This window comes from Propithecus coquereli, unplaced genomic scaffold (assembly GCF_000956105.1).
Source record: "Propithecus coquereli isolate 6110/MARCELLA unplaced genomic scaffold, Pcoq_1.0 Scaffold442, whole genome shotgun sequence".
In the NCBI taxonomy this organism is placed as follows: domain Eukaryota; kingdom Metazoa; phylum Chordata; class Mammalia; order Primates; family Indriidae; genus Propithecus; species Propithecus coquereli.
The window spans coordinates 548,568-563,672 of record NW_012150197.1 but is presented as its reverse complement, the minus strand read 5'-3'; the positions used below and the strand labels follow the sequence as shown (position 1 = coordinate 563,672).

General features: G+C 54.3%; 3 protein-coding genes across 3 annotated transcripts in view; all 3 read left to right on the top strand.

Moving 5' to 3' along the window:
* ZGPAT (zinc finger, CCCH-type with G patch domain) overlaps window positions 1–11,661 on the top strand; it is an 18,366-nt gene extending 6,705 nt beyond the window's left edge. The window contains exons 3-7 of the mRNA XM_012654601.1: window positions 9,177–9,310; window positions 9,528–9,683; window positions 10,493–10,612; window positions 10,683–11,085; window positions 11,262–11,661. Coding sequence (XP_012510055.1) covers window positions 9,177–9,310; window positions 9,528–9,683; window positions 10,493–10,612; window positions 10,683–11,085; window positions 11,262–11,400 — 952 coding nt within the window. The 3' untranslated portion in view covers window positions 11,401–11,661. The remainder of the gene's footprint in view (window positions 1–9,176; window positions 9,311–9,527; window positions 9,684–10,492; window positions 10,613–10,682; window positions 11,086–11,261) is intronic.
* Window positions 11,662–13,027: 1,366 nt separating this feature from the next.
* Window positions 13,028–14,589, top strand: LIME1 (Lck interacting transmembrane adaptor 1). Its single transcript, XM_012654600.1, has 5 exons — window positions 13,028–13,169; window positions 13,310–13,425; window positions 13,495–13,582; window positions 13,717–14,021; window positions 14,119–14,589. Exons 1-5 carry the CDS (start codon window positions 13,079–13,081, stop codon window positions 14,545–14,547), a joined length of 1,029 nt encoding a protein of 342 aa, XP_012510054.1. The 5' UTR covers window positions 13,028–13,078; the 3' UTR covers window positions 14,548–14,589.
* A 220-nt stretch (window positions 14,590–14,809) lies between these two features.
* Window positions 14,810–15,105, top strand: part of SLC2A4RG (SLC2A4 regulator) — a 4,122-nt gene continuing 3,826 nt past the window's right edge. Inside the window, exon 1 of the mRNA XM_012654599.1 lies at window positions 14,810–14,821. The gene's annotated coding sequence lies outside the window, so the exon portion shown is untranslated. The remainder of the gene's footprint in view (window positions 14,822–15,105) is intronic.

Below are 15,105 nucleotides of genomic sequence, written 5' to 3'. Positions count from 1 at the left end.
ATCGCTTGAGCCCAGGAGTTTGAGGTTGCTGTGAGCTAGGCTGATGCCACAGCACTCTAGCCCAGGCAACAGAGTGAGACTCTGTCTCAAAAAATAAATAAATAAAATAAAAGTTACGTTTGCACTGTAGTCTCTTCAGTGTGCAGTAGCATCATGTCTAAAAATTGTAAATACCTTCATTAAAAAATACTTTATTGCTAAAAAATACAATCATCTGAGCCTCCTGTAAATCACGATCTCCTTGCTGGCGGAGGGTCTCATCTCCATGTTGGTGCCTGGTCAGCCTGGTAGTTGCTAATGGTTGGGGTGGTTGTGACAATTTCTTAAGACAACAGTGAAGTTTGCCACGTTGACTGACTCTTCTTTTCATGAAAGATTTCTCTGTTGGAGCCAGGCACAGTGGCACACGCCTGTAGTTCCAGCTACCTGGGAGGCTGAGGTGGGAGGATCACTTAAGTCCAGGAATTCGAGGCTGCAGTGCACTATGATCATGTCTGTGAGTAGCCACTGCACTCCAGCCCAGGCAACATAGCAAGACCCCATCTTTTTCTTTTTCTTTGTTTTTTTATTTTTAATCATTATGAGTACGTAATATTTGTGTATATTTATAAGGTATGTGTGATGTTTTGATACAGGCATACAATGTGTATTAATCAAATCAGGGTAATTGCGGTATCCCATCTGTTAAAGAATAAAAAAAGATTTCTAGCCTGAGCAACATAGCGAGACCCCATCTCTACAAAAAATTAAAAATTAGCCAGCTGTGGTGGCACCTGCAGTCGCAGCTACTCAGGAGGCTGAGGCAGGAGGATTCCTTGAGCCCAGGGTTTGAGGCTGCTGTGAGCTATAGTGGGGCCTGGGACCCTGTCTCAAAAAAAAAAAAAAAAAAGATTTCTCTGTATCATGCGAAGCTGTTTGATAGCATTTTATCCACAGTAGAATTTCTTTCGAAATTAGAGTCAGGCCTCTCAAACCCTGCCGCTGCTTTATCAACGGAGTCATGTGACGCTCACAGTGCTCTGTGGTCATTTCAGCAGCGTTCACAGCATCTTCACCGGGACTCGATTGCATCTCAAGTTGCTGCTTACTTTGCTCACCCGTGAGGCACCTCCGCCCAGCTGGGAAAGTTTCTCATGGGAGTGTGGCATCCCAGCCGCGCCCTCAGGTTCCATCTCTAAGTCTGGTTCTCGCACTGTTCCTGCCACGTCCCAGCTACTTCGTCCACTGAGGTCTTGGAACCCTCACTGTCGTCCGTGACAGGACACTGCCAACGCCCTGCCGTGTGATATGTTATATGTATATATGTGAATCACGGATGTTCTTAACGGCTCCTAAAATGGTGGGTCCTTTCCAGAAGGTGTCGGTTTGCTTTGCCAGCTCCGCCAGAGGATCCCTCCAGTGGCAGCTGTAGCCTTACAAAAGGTGTTTCTTAAACAATAAGGCTTGAAAGCTGGAATTGCCCATCGACCCGTGGGCCGCAGGGTGGGTGTTGTATCAGCTGTGTGAAGACAACATTTATCTCCTTGAACGTCTCCGCCAGAGCTGTCGGGTGACCAGGTGCACGTCAGTGACCAGGGATGTTTTGAAAGGAATCTTGTTTTTTCCCTGAGCAGTAGGCCTCAACAGTGGTCTTAAAATATTAAATATCAGTACACTACGCTGTAAACAGATGTGCTGTCATCCAGGCTGTTTTTCCATTTGTAGAGCACAGGCAGAGTAGATTTAGCGAAATTCTTAAGGGCCCTGGGATTTTCAGAATGGTAAATGGGCGCCGCTTCAATTTAACTTCACAGCTGCATTACCCCCTAACAGGGAGTCAGCCTGTCTTTTGAAGGTTCGGCGCTGGTCATTGACTCCTCTCTAGCTGTGAAAGTCCTGGGTGGCATCTCCCAGCAGAAGGCTGCTCCGTCTGCACCGAGAACCTGTCGTTAGTGTGGCCGCCTTCATCCAGGACCCAGCCAGACCTTCAGGGTGACCTGCGTCAGCTTCTCCACCAGCACCTGCTGCTTCCCTCGCACTTGTATGTTACAGAAACAGCTTCTTCCCTTAAACCTCACGAACCAGCTAGCCTCAGACTTCCTCCTGCGGCCTCCTCACCTCCCTCAGCCTTCACAGAATGGAGGAGAGGCAGAGCCTCGCTCTGCATCAGGCTTTGGCTCGAGGGCATGTTGTGCGGGTTTGATCTCCTGTCCAGACCACTCAGACGTCTCCCCGTCAGCAACAGGCTGTCCTGCTTTGTTACCGTCCGTGTGTTCCCTGGAGTGCACTTCTAATTTCCTTCAAAAGCCTTTCCTTTGCGTTTGTAAGTTGGCTGTTTTCGTGCAAGAGGCCTGGCTTTCAGCCTGTCTTGGCTTTCAACAAAATTGTCAGTTATAACTGAAATTATTTCTGTTCACAGATGACATGATCACACATCTAGAAAATCCAAAAATAATCCGCAAAAGTCCTATCAGAGCTAATACAGAAATTCAGGAAAAGATACAAGATCAGCATATAAAAATCAGTGGTGTTTCTATACTATAACAAGGAGCAATCTTAAAATGTAAGTAAGAAAAACAATTCCACTTACAATAGTATCAAAAAGAATAAAATAGTTACAAATTTAACCAAACCAACAAATAAAAAGATCAATGAGGAAATAGAGGATTTGAACAGCCCTATGGACTAACTAGATCCAACAGACATCTGTAAAACATTTCACCCAGCAACTTCAATACATTTTATTTTATTTTATCTATTATTTATTTATTTTGGAGAAAGGGTCTTGCTCTGTTGCCCAGGCTGGAGAGCAGTGGTGCCATCATAGCTCACTGGAACCTTGAACTCCTGAGCTCAAGCGATCCTTCTGCCTCAGTCTCCCAGAGTGTGGAGTTACAGGCGGGAGCCACCGCGTCCGGCCTCCTTTCACTTTCGACCTACCTGTCTTTGGATCCAAAATGAGTCTCTTACAGATAGTATAGAGTTGGATACTATTTTTAATCAATTCGTCCAACCTCTGCCTTTTAATTAAAGAATTTTATCCATTTACATTTAAAGTAATTGCTGATAAGACAGGACTTCTGCCATATTTACTACTTGTTTTCTTTATGTTTTATGTCTTTTTCTCATATCCTCCATTATTGCCTTCTTTAATGTTTACTTTTTCTAGTATTTTGATTCTTTTTTCATTTTCTGCCTATTTTTTGTTATTAATGATTATTTTGGGAATATGATCAGCATCTTAATTTTGTAGCATTCGGGTTTGAATCAATACAGCTTAGCTTCTGTAGTGTTAAGAAACTCTGCCCCATACCGCCCTGCCCCCTTATATTATTACTGTTAAAAATTAAAACTTTGTCCAGAAATACTGATTATGATTACTGCTTTATGCATTTTTTTTATATCATGTAGCAAAAAAGATGAGTTACAAACTGAAAATGTAATAATACTGGCTTTTATATTTACCCATGCAGTTACCTTTATCAGTGTTCATATGGCTTGAGTTATTGTCTAGCGTACTTTCAGCCTGAAGGACTTCCTTTTAGTATTTCTTGTAGGGCAGGTCTACTAGCTATGAACTCCCTCGGCTTTCGTTTATATGGGGATGTCTTACTGTCTCTATCTTTTAGAGACAGGTTCTCACTCTGTTGCCCAGGCGGGAGTGCAATGGCTGTTCACAGGTGTGTGCTACAGATTGAAAACCTCAAACTCCTGGACTCAAGGGATCCTCCTGCCTCAGCCTCCCACATAGCTGGGATCTTGATCATTTTTGCAGGATAGTTTACCAGATATGGAACTGTTGGTTGGCACTTCTTTCTCTCAGGACTTTAAATATATTATCCCACTACCTTCTGGCTTCAATAATTTCTGATAAGAAATTGGCCATTAATCTTGTTGAGGATTGTTTGTACAAAACTAGTCACTTCTGTCTTGCTGCTTTGAAGATTCTCTGTCTTTGGGTTTAAACAGTTTGATTATAATATGTCTCAGTCTGGATCTCTTTGAATTTACAAACTAGCTGGGAGTTCACGGGACTTCTTGGACATGTAGATTCATGTCTTTCATCAAATTTGGAAAGTTTCAGCCGTTATTCTTTACGTCTTCAAATATTATTTCCACTCCTTCTTCTTTCTCCTCTACTTCTGGAACTCCTGTTATGCTTACTGATACGCTTGGTGATGTGCCACGGGCCCCCTGGGCTCTGCTCATTTTTCGTTCTGTTTTGTTTCTGCTCCTCATATTGGATAAATTCAGTTGACCTTTCTTGGGTTCACTGTTTCTTTCTTCTGCCTGTTCAAATCTGCTGTTGAACCCTCTGGTGAAACTGTCACTAAAGTCATTATACCTTTTAGCTCCAGAATTTCTATTTGGTTCCTTTTGATAATTTCACTTTATTAATATTCTCTATTTGGTTAGACGTTGTTCTTCTGTTTTCTCGAGTTTCCTGGAGTTTCCTTTAGTTTTTTAGTATATTTACATTTGACTTAAAAGCTTTTTTTTTTTTTTTTTGAGACAGAGTCTCACTCTGTTGCCCGGGCCAGGGTGAGTGCCGTGGCAGCAGCCTAGCTCACAGCAACCTCACACTCCTGGGCTCAAGCGATCCTCCAGCCTCGGCCTCCCAGAGTGCTGGGATGACAGGCGTGAGCCACTATACTGGGCCTGATTGTGACACTTTTTGACAGCTTAATTATTGCTTTAGTGGGGAGATGGATTCTTGGAGCTGCGTACTCCACTTCTAGTGACATCCATCTCTGTTTAATGTTTTTTAGCTGTACTTTTTTGTGTTTCTTAGTGGTTGCTCTTTCGCTTAAGTAGCTCTTTCTTCAGCCTCACAATTACAATGTGCATTTTAAAATGTCATTGTGCTGTCTTCTGGCTCCATTGTTTCTGATGAGATGTCATCTGTCAATCAAACTGTTGTTTTCTTGTACGTTGAAAAAACTTTTTTCTCTTGCTGCTTTCAAGATTTTGTCCGTCTTTGGCCTTAGTAGTTTGGGATACGTCCAGGTGCGGATCTCTTTGCCTTTATGCTATTTGGGCTTGAGTAACCTTGGATCCATAGATTGATGTTTTATTTTGTTTTATCAAACTTGGGAGATTTTCATCCATTATTTTATCAAATAACTTTTCCTGCCTCTCTCATCTCCCTTTGGGACTCCTGTTGCCCATTTGCTGAGGGTCGGTACCGGCATGCAGGTCTCTGAAGCTCTGTTCATTATTTTCAATCTTTTTTTCTCTTTATTCTTCAGATTGGGAAATTTCTATTGACTTTTTTCTTCTGTCATCTCAAATCTACTGTTGAGTTCATTTAGTGGATTTTTTTAAAAAATAGGCTTCATTTTTTTAGAGGAGCTTTAGTTTCACAGCAATATCGAGGGATGGTACAGAGATTTCCCATGTACCTCTGGCCCTGACCCACGCACAGCCCTCCCCATCGTGTTACCACCCAGTGCCAACGCGATACACTTGTTACCATCCACGCGCCTACCGGCACGGCACTGGCACCCAGCTCTGTGGTCGACATCAGGCCACTCTCGGTGGTGTGCATTCTGTGGGTTTTGGCAAATGAGTGATGACGAGGATCTGCTGACGCAGGGTCACACGGGGTGGTCTCACTGCCCTGAACCCTCTGCAGCACCTGTTCATCTGTCCCTCCCCACGTCCCTCCCCACGTTTAATGAATCTTCCCTGTCAGTGATTATGCTTTCAGCTCTGGAATTTCCATTTGATTCCTTTTATGTAATATCCACGTTTTTAAGATTCTCTATTTCTTGAGTAATTGTTATGTTTTCATTTAATTCTTTGGACATACTTACGATAGCTGCTTCGAAGTCTTTGCTAAATTTAACATCTGGGCCCATTCAGAGTCAGAGTCTATCAACTTTTTTTTTCCTAAATATGGGTCACACGTTCCTGTTTGCTTGTCTCATCATAATTTGTTGAAAACTGGATATGTCAGATGATTATTATGTATCTGGATTCTGAACTGTTTTCCTGAGTTTTGTGTTGTTTGTTTTAATTAAGTTTTCTGGACTAAACTGCAAAACCTGTTTCCCTCTACATAGTGTGCAGGCTCTGATATCTCTGCTCAGATTTTTTAGTTCATGTTTATCTTTTAGCCTGGCTTCCTAGGTACCGCTTCGGTGTCTGTGCCGCGTCCTGGTCAGACAGTGATTTAGGCAGAGGTTGTGCTCAAATACCTCTAGGCCAAAGGCTTCCCTGCTCAGCCGCTCAAGCTGTGTGTGTCAGGGAGCAGATCACAAGTTCGCCAGTCCCCAGCTTCCTCTGCTTTCACTCTCCCACGGCCTCTCTTGGAGCCACCAACACATGCAATAGTTTACGCGGAGAGCCGAGTTCCTCCATGGCTCTGTCGTGTTCGGTCTCCCTGGTACATATCTGACCAGCCCAGTGCTCTCCCCAACTGAGGCCACAACCCCAGATGATCAGAGTTAGTGTCCCGGTGGGTTTTTCATCAAGTTAATCACTGAGCTACAAGGCCCTGGCTGTCCCCGCTGTCCCTCATCCACCCTCTGCTGCTGCTGTTTCTGCAGCCTGCCCCACACGAGCAAACCTCAGGTGCGCTGACCCAGGAGTGGGAGCAGGTGGCAGCCACAGGTGCAGAGGCTGAAGACTTCCCACTGTTCTGACCTAAAGCCAAGCGGTTTTTCCAGAATAATCTCTTCTCAGTGTGTTATCTTTGGTCAATTTCCAGAACTCTGAATGGGTGAGTTTTGACAGTTTTGTCAAGTTTTACATTGTTTTTCTGTGGGGAGGATTCAATGGCCTTTCTACTTGGCCACAGCTGAAACTCAGAACCCACTTTAGTTCTAAACGCTGTTTTCAGGTTTAAGTCTTTACTTATTCTGGAATGTATTTCCATGAATGTTGTGAGGTGGGTGATGGAGTTGGGTTTTCCATATATGAAATCTAGGTTTTAATTTTTCTTTGTGAAATCTGTAGGCCACGTTTTCCCAGCTGTGTGGTGCGCCTCTGCCGTGCGCGGCTGTCCTGTGTGCGGTGCACCCGTTCTCTGTTCCGCAGTCATCTCATGGATGTGTCCTTAACTACTCTCCAAGGCTGGAAATGTCGGTGTTTCCAGGTTTTTCATATTTGATTAACATCCTTGTGGCCAAATCTTTGCAAACATTATTACTTTAAAAAGATCGTTTCTTAGAGGCACTTGCTGGGTTAAAGAGTATACCGTATTTTAAGTCTGCCGATACTATGGAATATTCCTCCAGAAAGGTTTGGTTAACGGATGTGGTGTGTGTTGAAGGGGGATCTTTAGTCAAATTCACCTCTGGGTTTAGCCCTCCCTTGGAGCATGTTCCTTGGCTCCCCAGAGAACGGGCCTTGTAGCCTGTGTCCACCGCAGTGCGGTTGGGGCACGGCCTGTCGCTGCTGCAGCCGCTGGTCGTTGGCAGTGCCCTGTGTGGGAAGGAACTGCTGGGCTGGGGAGGCGTCGGGGCGTCTCTGACTCCCTGTGGGAGACTCGAAACACTTTCCTGCCGCGTCTGTCTCGTTTCCACCCGCTGGTTTCTACCTGGGAAGACAGCCTGTGTCGCGCGGCAAATGCCAGTTCTCGGTTGCTCTTGCAGGGTCGGGACAGTCTCCACTTGAAGGGACGGCGCAGCAGTGGCAGCGGGTGGCGAGCTGTTCATGTCTTTATTTGGCAAAGTTCAAGGTGGAAGTCCTACGTCTTCCCCACATTTCCTCTTCCTCCTCTCTCTGTCTCGGTTTTGTTTTTAATTTTACTCGCTCACTGGTCTCTCAGAGTCGAGGCACCCCTTTTACAACTAGGAGGACCTGTCGTGTGGGCACACGCCCACGCAGCCAGCCACTGCCTGCCTGCCGTCTGGTGGGGCCTTGGCAGCCGCCACCACAGGGCTGCTGCCACCTCGGTCCTCGCGCCCAGGATGCTGCTCAGAGTGGCCAAGTCCATCCTGAGAGAGAAAATGCAAGCATGTCCGTGTGTGTGTATATGTGTGTCCTGTATACAGTTGGCCCTTGGCATCCATGAGTTCCACATTCATGCATTCAGCCAACCATGGATCGAAACTATTTGGGAAAAAAAGGATGGTTCCTTCTGTACTAACCAACTTTTTCTTGTTGTTATTCCCTAAATACAATATAACCATGTTTACGCAGCATCTACTTTGTGCGAGGTGTTACACGTGACCTAGAGATGATGTCGAGAAAACAGGAGGATGCTCTGTGCAAATACTGCACCTTTTACATAAGGGACCTGAACATCTGGGGACTTTGATATCTGAGGGTGGTCCTGGAACCATCCCCCAGGGATGCCAAGGGACAACTGTGTATATGCAAGTGCGCAAGAGTGTGTATGTGCATGTGTGTATTTAGTGTGTGCGTGTTACTGTGTGGCCATGTGTGCATGTGTATATGTGTGACAGAGAGTGTGTGTCAGTGTATGTGTATGACAGTGTATATTTGTGTGTGAACATGTATGCACATATATGTGAGAGTATGTTAGTGCATGCATATATGTATATGTGAGTGCATGCGTGTACGTGTGAGTGCATGTGTATGAGTGCATGTGTATACATGTGCGTGCGTGTATACGTGCATGTGTGAGTGCATGTGTATGTGAGTACACATGTATACGTGTGAGTGCACGTGTATAAGTGTGAGTGCATGTGTATACTAGTGAGTGCACATGTGAGTGCATGTGTATACGTGTGAGTGCATGTGTATGAGTGCATGTGTGAGTGCATGTGTATGTGAGTACACATGTATATGTGTGAGTGCACGTGTATACGTGTGAGTGCATGTGTATACTAGTGAGTGCACATGTATGTGTGTGAGTGCATGTGTATGTGTGAGTGCATGTGTATACGTGAGTGCATGTGTATACGTGTATATGTGAGTGCATGTTTATGTGTGTGAGTGCATGTGTATACGAGTGAGTGCACGTGTATACGTGTGAGTGCACGTGTATATGTGAGTGCATTGTATACGTGTGAGTGTGCGTGCATGTGCATACATGTGCATGCATGTGTATGCATGTATGAGTGCATGTGTATACGTGTGCGTGCACATATATGCCTGAGTGTGCCTGTCTGGCTCCCTGTCTCTCCCCCTTCAGGGCAGTCCAGGTGGATGAGCTCAGTGCTCCTGGGCTCACCTGCCTCTGCTGGGCCATGTCTCAGCCACTGCCCACTGTGCCCTCTCTGCAGGTTCTCCCACGGGCAGGTGGTCTCTCTGGACGAGCTGCGCCCCTTCCAGGACCCGGACCTGAGCTCCCTGCAGGCCGGCTCCGCATGTCTGGCCAAGCACCAGGACGGCCTCTGGCACTCTGCGCGCATCACTGGTGAGGCTGGCGCTGTCTTGGAGCCGCAGGGCTCTATCTAACAGGGCCCTTCCTGGGAAACTCCCGTGCCTCATGCGTGTGGTTACCATGTGGCCACTCCCTGCCTCCTTCAGGTTGGGCGTCAGGACTGCGGCTCTGGGCCCAAGATGAGCGTCTTGCTCCCAACTTGCAGCGAGGCTCCCGGCTGGGGCTGACCTGCGGCTTGTTCTGCCCCCAGATGTGGACAGTGGCTACTACACAGTCAAGTTCGACTCGCTGCTGCTGAGGGAGGCTGTGGTGGAGGGGGACAGCATCCTGCCCCCACTGCGCACGGAGGCCGCAGAGTCCTCTGACTCCGACAGCGGCGGCGTGGATGACTCCAGCTACGCCCGAGGTGTGGCAGCAGCTCGGGGTACCCAGAGGCCAGGAAGGTGGGGGTGGTCACTCTGAGACATTTGGGGAGTGAGTGGCTGCTGCGAGGCCCCCTGTGATCGGGGGTGGGGGGCAGGCACAGCTGAGGGCTGTCGGACCCCAGGATGCGAAGGGCCTGGAGCAGATCCAGAGGCCCGGGATGCAGAGGCCAGTCGTGGTCTTGAAGGAGTCAACAAGTGCAGTCTCGCTGATGCGAGGCCGTGGCCGTGGGAGGGGAGGGGCCACCGATGCTGGGGCTGCCAAGGAAGTCTCAAGGAGTGACCAGTTGGTGGACGTAGAGTGCAGGAAGGACCAGCTCCGCCGGGTGGCTCCCCAGACTTAGGGCCTTGTGTCTGGTGGCCCTGGCAGGCAGCCAGGCTGAACATTCAGGAGTAAGAGCTGGGGCGGTGTGCAGCCCTCAGAGAGGTTAGAACCAAGCCTGGGAGGTGTCCCCAGGCGTCTGTGATGGGAGTGGGGGTTGCTGAAGCCCCACGTCCACGTGATCGAGGAGAGGAGTGAGCCATGGAGGTGGGGTTGGCCACTCTCCGTGAGGGCAGGGGAGGGCCTGTGGAGGCCCCTGGTGCAACCAGGTGCCGCCCTGAGGGGTGTGGGCTGCAGCAGGCCACTGTCCATTGTCACGTGCCCACAGTAGGCCTGGGCGACTGTCGGGGAGCCCTAGGTGTGGGGATTAGGGCCCTGCCCAGTAGCTGAGCTCTTGGGCTAACACTGGCCAGAGCCCAGGGCGCCGAGCAGACCTCTGACCTGGCCGAGCCGCTGCTCTGTCTCCTGCAGTGGTGGAATCGGGCCCTGCGGACCCCGGGACCTGCAGCTCCGCCTTCGCGGGCTGGGAGGTGCACACGCGGGGCATCGGCTCCAGACTCCTCGCCAAGATGGGCTACGAGTTTGGCAAGGGTGAGTGCGGGCTGCCCTAGGTGGGGGTGCTGCCGCAGCAGCCGTGGTGCCAGCCCCGTGTCTCCCCCAGGCCTGGGCCGGCACGCGGAGGGCCGGGTGGAGCCCATCCACGCCGTGGTGCTGCCTCGAGGAAAGTCGCTGGACCGGTGTGCGGAGATCCTGCAGAAGCGGACCAAGGGCGGCAAGGCAGGCGCCAGCAGGCCCCCCAGGTGCCGGGGGAGGGGGGGTAGGCCTGGGGGCCGCCCGCCACCCCGGAATGTGTTTGACTTCCTAAACGAAAAGCTGCAAGGCCAGGCTTCGGCCCTGGAGTCTGGGGAGGCCACCCCAGGGAGGAAGAGCAAGGACATGTATCATGCCAGCAAGAGCGCCAAGCGGGCCCTGAGCCTGCGGCTCTTCCAGACCGAGGAGAAGATTGAGCGGACCCAGCGGGACATCCGGGGCATCCAGGAGGCCCTCGCCCGAAACGCCGGCCGGTACATGCGGGGCTGATTCAGGGCAGAGGGTGGGCCCGGGGTGGCCGTGTCTGCCTGCCAGACGTGTGCGGGTGGTCACTGGCCCCAAGCGTCCAGCAGTGGGCACAGTGGCCTGGGGAGTGGGGGCCTGAGGGGGGCGGTGCAGGAGCCCGTGCTGACTGGCCGCCCCTCCCCAGACACAGCGCGGCGGCAGCCCAGCTGGAGGAGAAGCTTGCGGGAGCCCAGCGGCAGCTGGGGCAGCTCCGGGCTCAGGAGGCCGGCCTGCAGCGGGAGCAGAGGAAGGCCGACACCCACAAGAAGATGACTGAGTTCTAGAGACCCACGAGCACCATGGACAGAGCCCGGGACCCCAGTGTGGGCCACCCTCAGGAAGACCTGCTGTCACCCCAATACCTCAGATGCCCCTGAAGAGGGGCCGGCCCACTCCCAGGCGTGCCCTCTTGGCCAGCCTTGCTGACCTGGGACTTGTGGACGCTGCCGAGTGGAGACAGGGCTGCAGGGTCACATTCTGGACACTTGTCCACCAAGCCTACCTGCCAGTGTCTGGGCATCTCCTTATCCAGGACATTAAAGCGATTTCGCCGCAGTGTCATTCCGTGGAGGCTCGGCTGGCTGCGGCGTCTCAGGGAAGAGAAGGGGCTGCGCAGGTGGTGACAGCCAGGCTGGGCCGGAAGGGCCTGGGTGAGGCTGCCACCCCTGCCCAGGGTCGGAGGGTCTAGGAGGGCCAGCATTGTCCCTTCTCTGACCAAGGTGGGTCAGAGCTGGGGGGCCCGCCAGGTTGGCTGACACCCACACACGGGTGGAGCGTGGTGATGCTCTGGTGGGTGAGACGTGGGGACGACTGTGGCCCTTGACGGGCGCTGACAGCACTTAGGCCGGTGGCCCCAGCTGCCCCCACAGCTTTGGGGATTCCGCGCCGTTGCTCGGGGGCCACTGACCATGCAGTTCCCTGCTCTGCCGCCTCCCCGTGCGTGGAGGGGCCGTAGCGGGGCTCTCAGAACAGTGCTGGCTGGAAGCACACGCTGACTCCGTCTCTTCTAGTCTCAGGCGAGAGGCCGAGGCAGGTGGGTGGGAGGCAGCAGGGGAGGTGCTCTGAGCCGCAGGGGCAGGAAGTGAGGTGGGAGCTCAGCCGCACAAAGGCCTTCCTGGCCTGCCCCAGACAGAGCTGAGGAGGAGCCTGGCCCACAGCCTTGGTAAGTGCCTGCCCTGGCCTCCAGCCTGGGCAGGTCCTAAGCCCTCGGTGCCCACCGAGGTTGGGTCATCAGAGGGCTGGGGTCTGGGAGGGCCAGGCCCTGCCAGGTCAGGTTAGTCAGCTGGGCCCTTTGGGAGAACATTCCACACCCCAGGTCTGGGCAGACTGGCATCGACCTCCAGAGACCACCCCCCAATTCCTGCCTCCCTGCTGCCGGACTGTGCCAATCATGGGTGTCCCTCACTCCCAAAGGCTCTGCCAAGTCCCCAGGAAGGGGGAGATCCTGTGGCAGGGTAGGAGAGCCAGGGAGAAGGGGGATGGGGGCATTCGGTGCCCACAGCAGCCCCCTCCTGCCTCCTGCCCCTCTTCCAGCTTCTTGGGGTGCTGAGCTCTGTAGTGAGTGGCTTGGGGGCATCACCTGAGAAAAGGGGCCACCCCCGGGCAGTGGTGACCTCCAGTGAGGTCTGGCCTGGGGCGCGCAGGCCCTGGGGCTTCCCCAGATCTTGGGTTTGGTGACCACAGCTGGCCTTAGCACCCAGCTGCCCTGCCCCTCCTCACTGGCTGTGCTCCGTTGCTGTGGTCACCCTCCCCGGCTCCGATGGGGGCTGGGCAGAGCACCCTCCACTCACCTCCCCAGGAGCCCTGGCCAGAGGCGGGAAGGTGGGTGCCTCTGGGAGGGAGGGCTGTGAGCGTGGGGTTTCCTGTGCTGAGTCAGAGCCCAGGGGGAGGGGCGGGGCTGGTGCCCTCAGCCTGCCCGCAGTGCCCCTCTCTCTTCTGCCCCCAGGCCCCTGGCTTCACAGGATGGGGCTGCGGGTGCCCTCAGCCCCTCCTGCTCTCTGGGTCCTAGGGTGCTGCGCCCTGCTCCTCTGGCTGTGGGCGCTGTGCACAGCCTGTGGCAGGTACGTCCATCTGTCCCGGGTTTACTCGAGGGCTGACCGAGGCCCGCCCTCCGCTGCCCAGCTCGGGAGGGGCCCGAGGCAAGTCCATGCACCCATCTCTGCACGCGCCTCCGCCCTGGGCCTTGGACCCGAGGCCGGTCACCCCCGCCCTCAGCTCTGCCTCCCTGGCCTGACCACGCTCTTGCCCCCAGGAAGCGGGCGCGGAGGCCCTGGGCCGGGCTGCAGGGCAGCATGATGCCGGCGGAAGCGGTGAGTGCCTGGCTGTCCCAGGGCCGGGGCGGGGCTGGCTGGGAACCGACCTGCATGCCCTGCCCCCAGGCACTGCTGCGACGGACCCAGCTCCGCTCCCTCAGCAAGTCCGACACCAGACTGCACGAGCTGCGTGCCGGTCCGCAGGGCTGCAGAGGTGAGCAGAGCCGTGCTTGGAGTCTCCCAGCGTCGGGTGTGGGCGGCTGGGTGGGGCTTGCTGCGCGCACCCGCAACCCTGGGCCAGACTTGCTCCCTGCTCCTGAGTGACCTCTGCCCTGACCCCACCCCCAGCCCAGCGGCCTGCCAGCATGGATCTCCTTCGCCCCCACTGGCCAGAGATGTCCAGGGCCCTCCCCAGGCTGCAGGCAGCCACCTCTGCCTTCCCGAACAGAGAGCTGCCCCGGGGCCCACCTGCTGCCACACCCACCATGGGCCCCATGGCCACCTACTCCAACGTGGGGCTGGCGACCTTCCCCAGGGCTGGCCTGGCAGCCAGCCCTGTGGTCGCTGAATACGCCTGCGTCCAGAAGCTCAAGGGCACAGAGCAGGGCCCCCAAGAACAGCAGGGAAGGGCCAAGGAGTCCCCAGCCGCTCAGGTAAAGGGGGCCAGGGTCGGCACGGTGGGTGGGGCTGGGAAGGTCCCCTGCAGAGTGGATGGTACTGACACCTCCCCTGTCCACTTCCTTGCTCCAGGTGGACATCCTGTACTCCAGGGTGTGCAAGCCTAAAAGGAGGGACCCAGGACCCACTACAGCCCTGCTGGACCCCGAGGGCAGGGGAGCAATTCCAGCCCTGGGGAGCGACTCGGCCTATGAGGCCCTCCCACTCAGGGGCCGGAGTGTGGACAGTGGCCCCCTGGAAAACGTGTATGAGAGCATCCGGGAGATGGGGGCCCACGAGTGCCCAGAGCCCCCAGCTCTGGCCGTCAGCATCCGTGGACATAAGCTGGACACTGGGGCCCCTGGCTTCCACCCGCCTCAGCCCAGGCAGGGGCTGGAAACCCCTCCCTGCCCGGAGCACTCAAGTGCCCACGCTCTGTCCTCCATAGTGAGGCCCATTCCCCCTCCCCAGCGGACAGCGCCAACCCCAGACCTCGGGGCTGACAGGCTGTGCGGCCCCTGAGGTGCGAGCTGCTCTGCCAGCCTGGCCTCCTGGCCCGGAGAAGGCCGCGTCTAAATAAATCGCATCGCAGGCATGAACACGGCCGCGCCCCACAGCCTGCCCTTCTTGAAAGCTGGGAAGGCCGGGGCCGGGGTTCTCTGGAAGGATTAGCGCTGTCCCTTCCGGCCTGGGGAGCGGGCTCCGGCCCAGTCGCCCGAGGCCGTGCTCGCGCTGGTCCGGCTCGGAGCCGGGAGAGGAGGGAAAGGCGGAGCTCGCGCTGGCGTTTCCAGGCCGAGTCGGTAGAGGGGGCGGCGCAGCGGCCGGCAGGGGGCCGCCCGGGGTGGGACTTGGGCCCTGGACTCCCCGGGAGGGCTCCGCCACCCGGCCCGGTGTTACATAAGGGGTTGGGGGTGGGCAGCCGTGCGTTAAGAAGTAACCTGCTCCCGGGAAGCCCGCCCAGGGAGCGCGGCTCCCTCCCCGGCTCGGGCGGTAGCCTGAGCGCCCGTGCGAGGCCGGCTCTCCCGGGCGGCGGGCGGGGACGCGGGTGCTGGCCCGGCCCCCTCCCCGGGCTGGCGCGGG

Coding starts and splice junctions, on each gene's coding strand:
- LIME1 (XM_012654600.1), top strand. CDS start 13,079: ATGGGGCTGCGGGTGCCCTCAGCCCCTCCTGCTCTCTGGGTCCTAGGG. Junction 13,170..13,309: donor GTGGGCGCTGTGCACAGCCT/GTGGCAGGTACG, acceptor CTTGGACCCGAG/GCCGGTCACCCCCGCCCTCA. Junction 14,022..14,118: donor AGGAGTCCCCAGCCGCTCAG/GTAAAGGGGGCC, acceptor TCCTTGCTCCAG/GTGGACATCCTGTACTCCAG.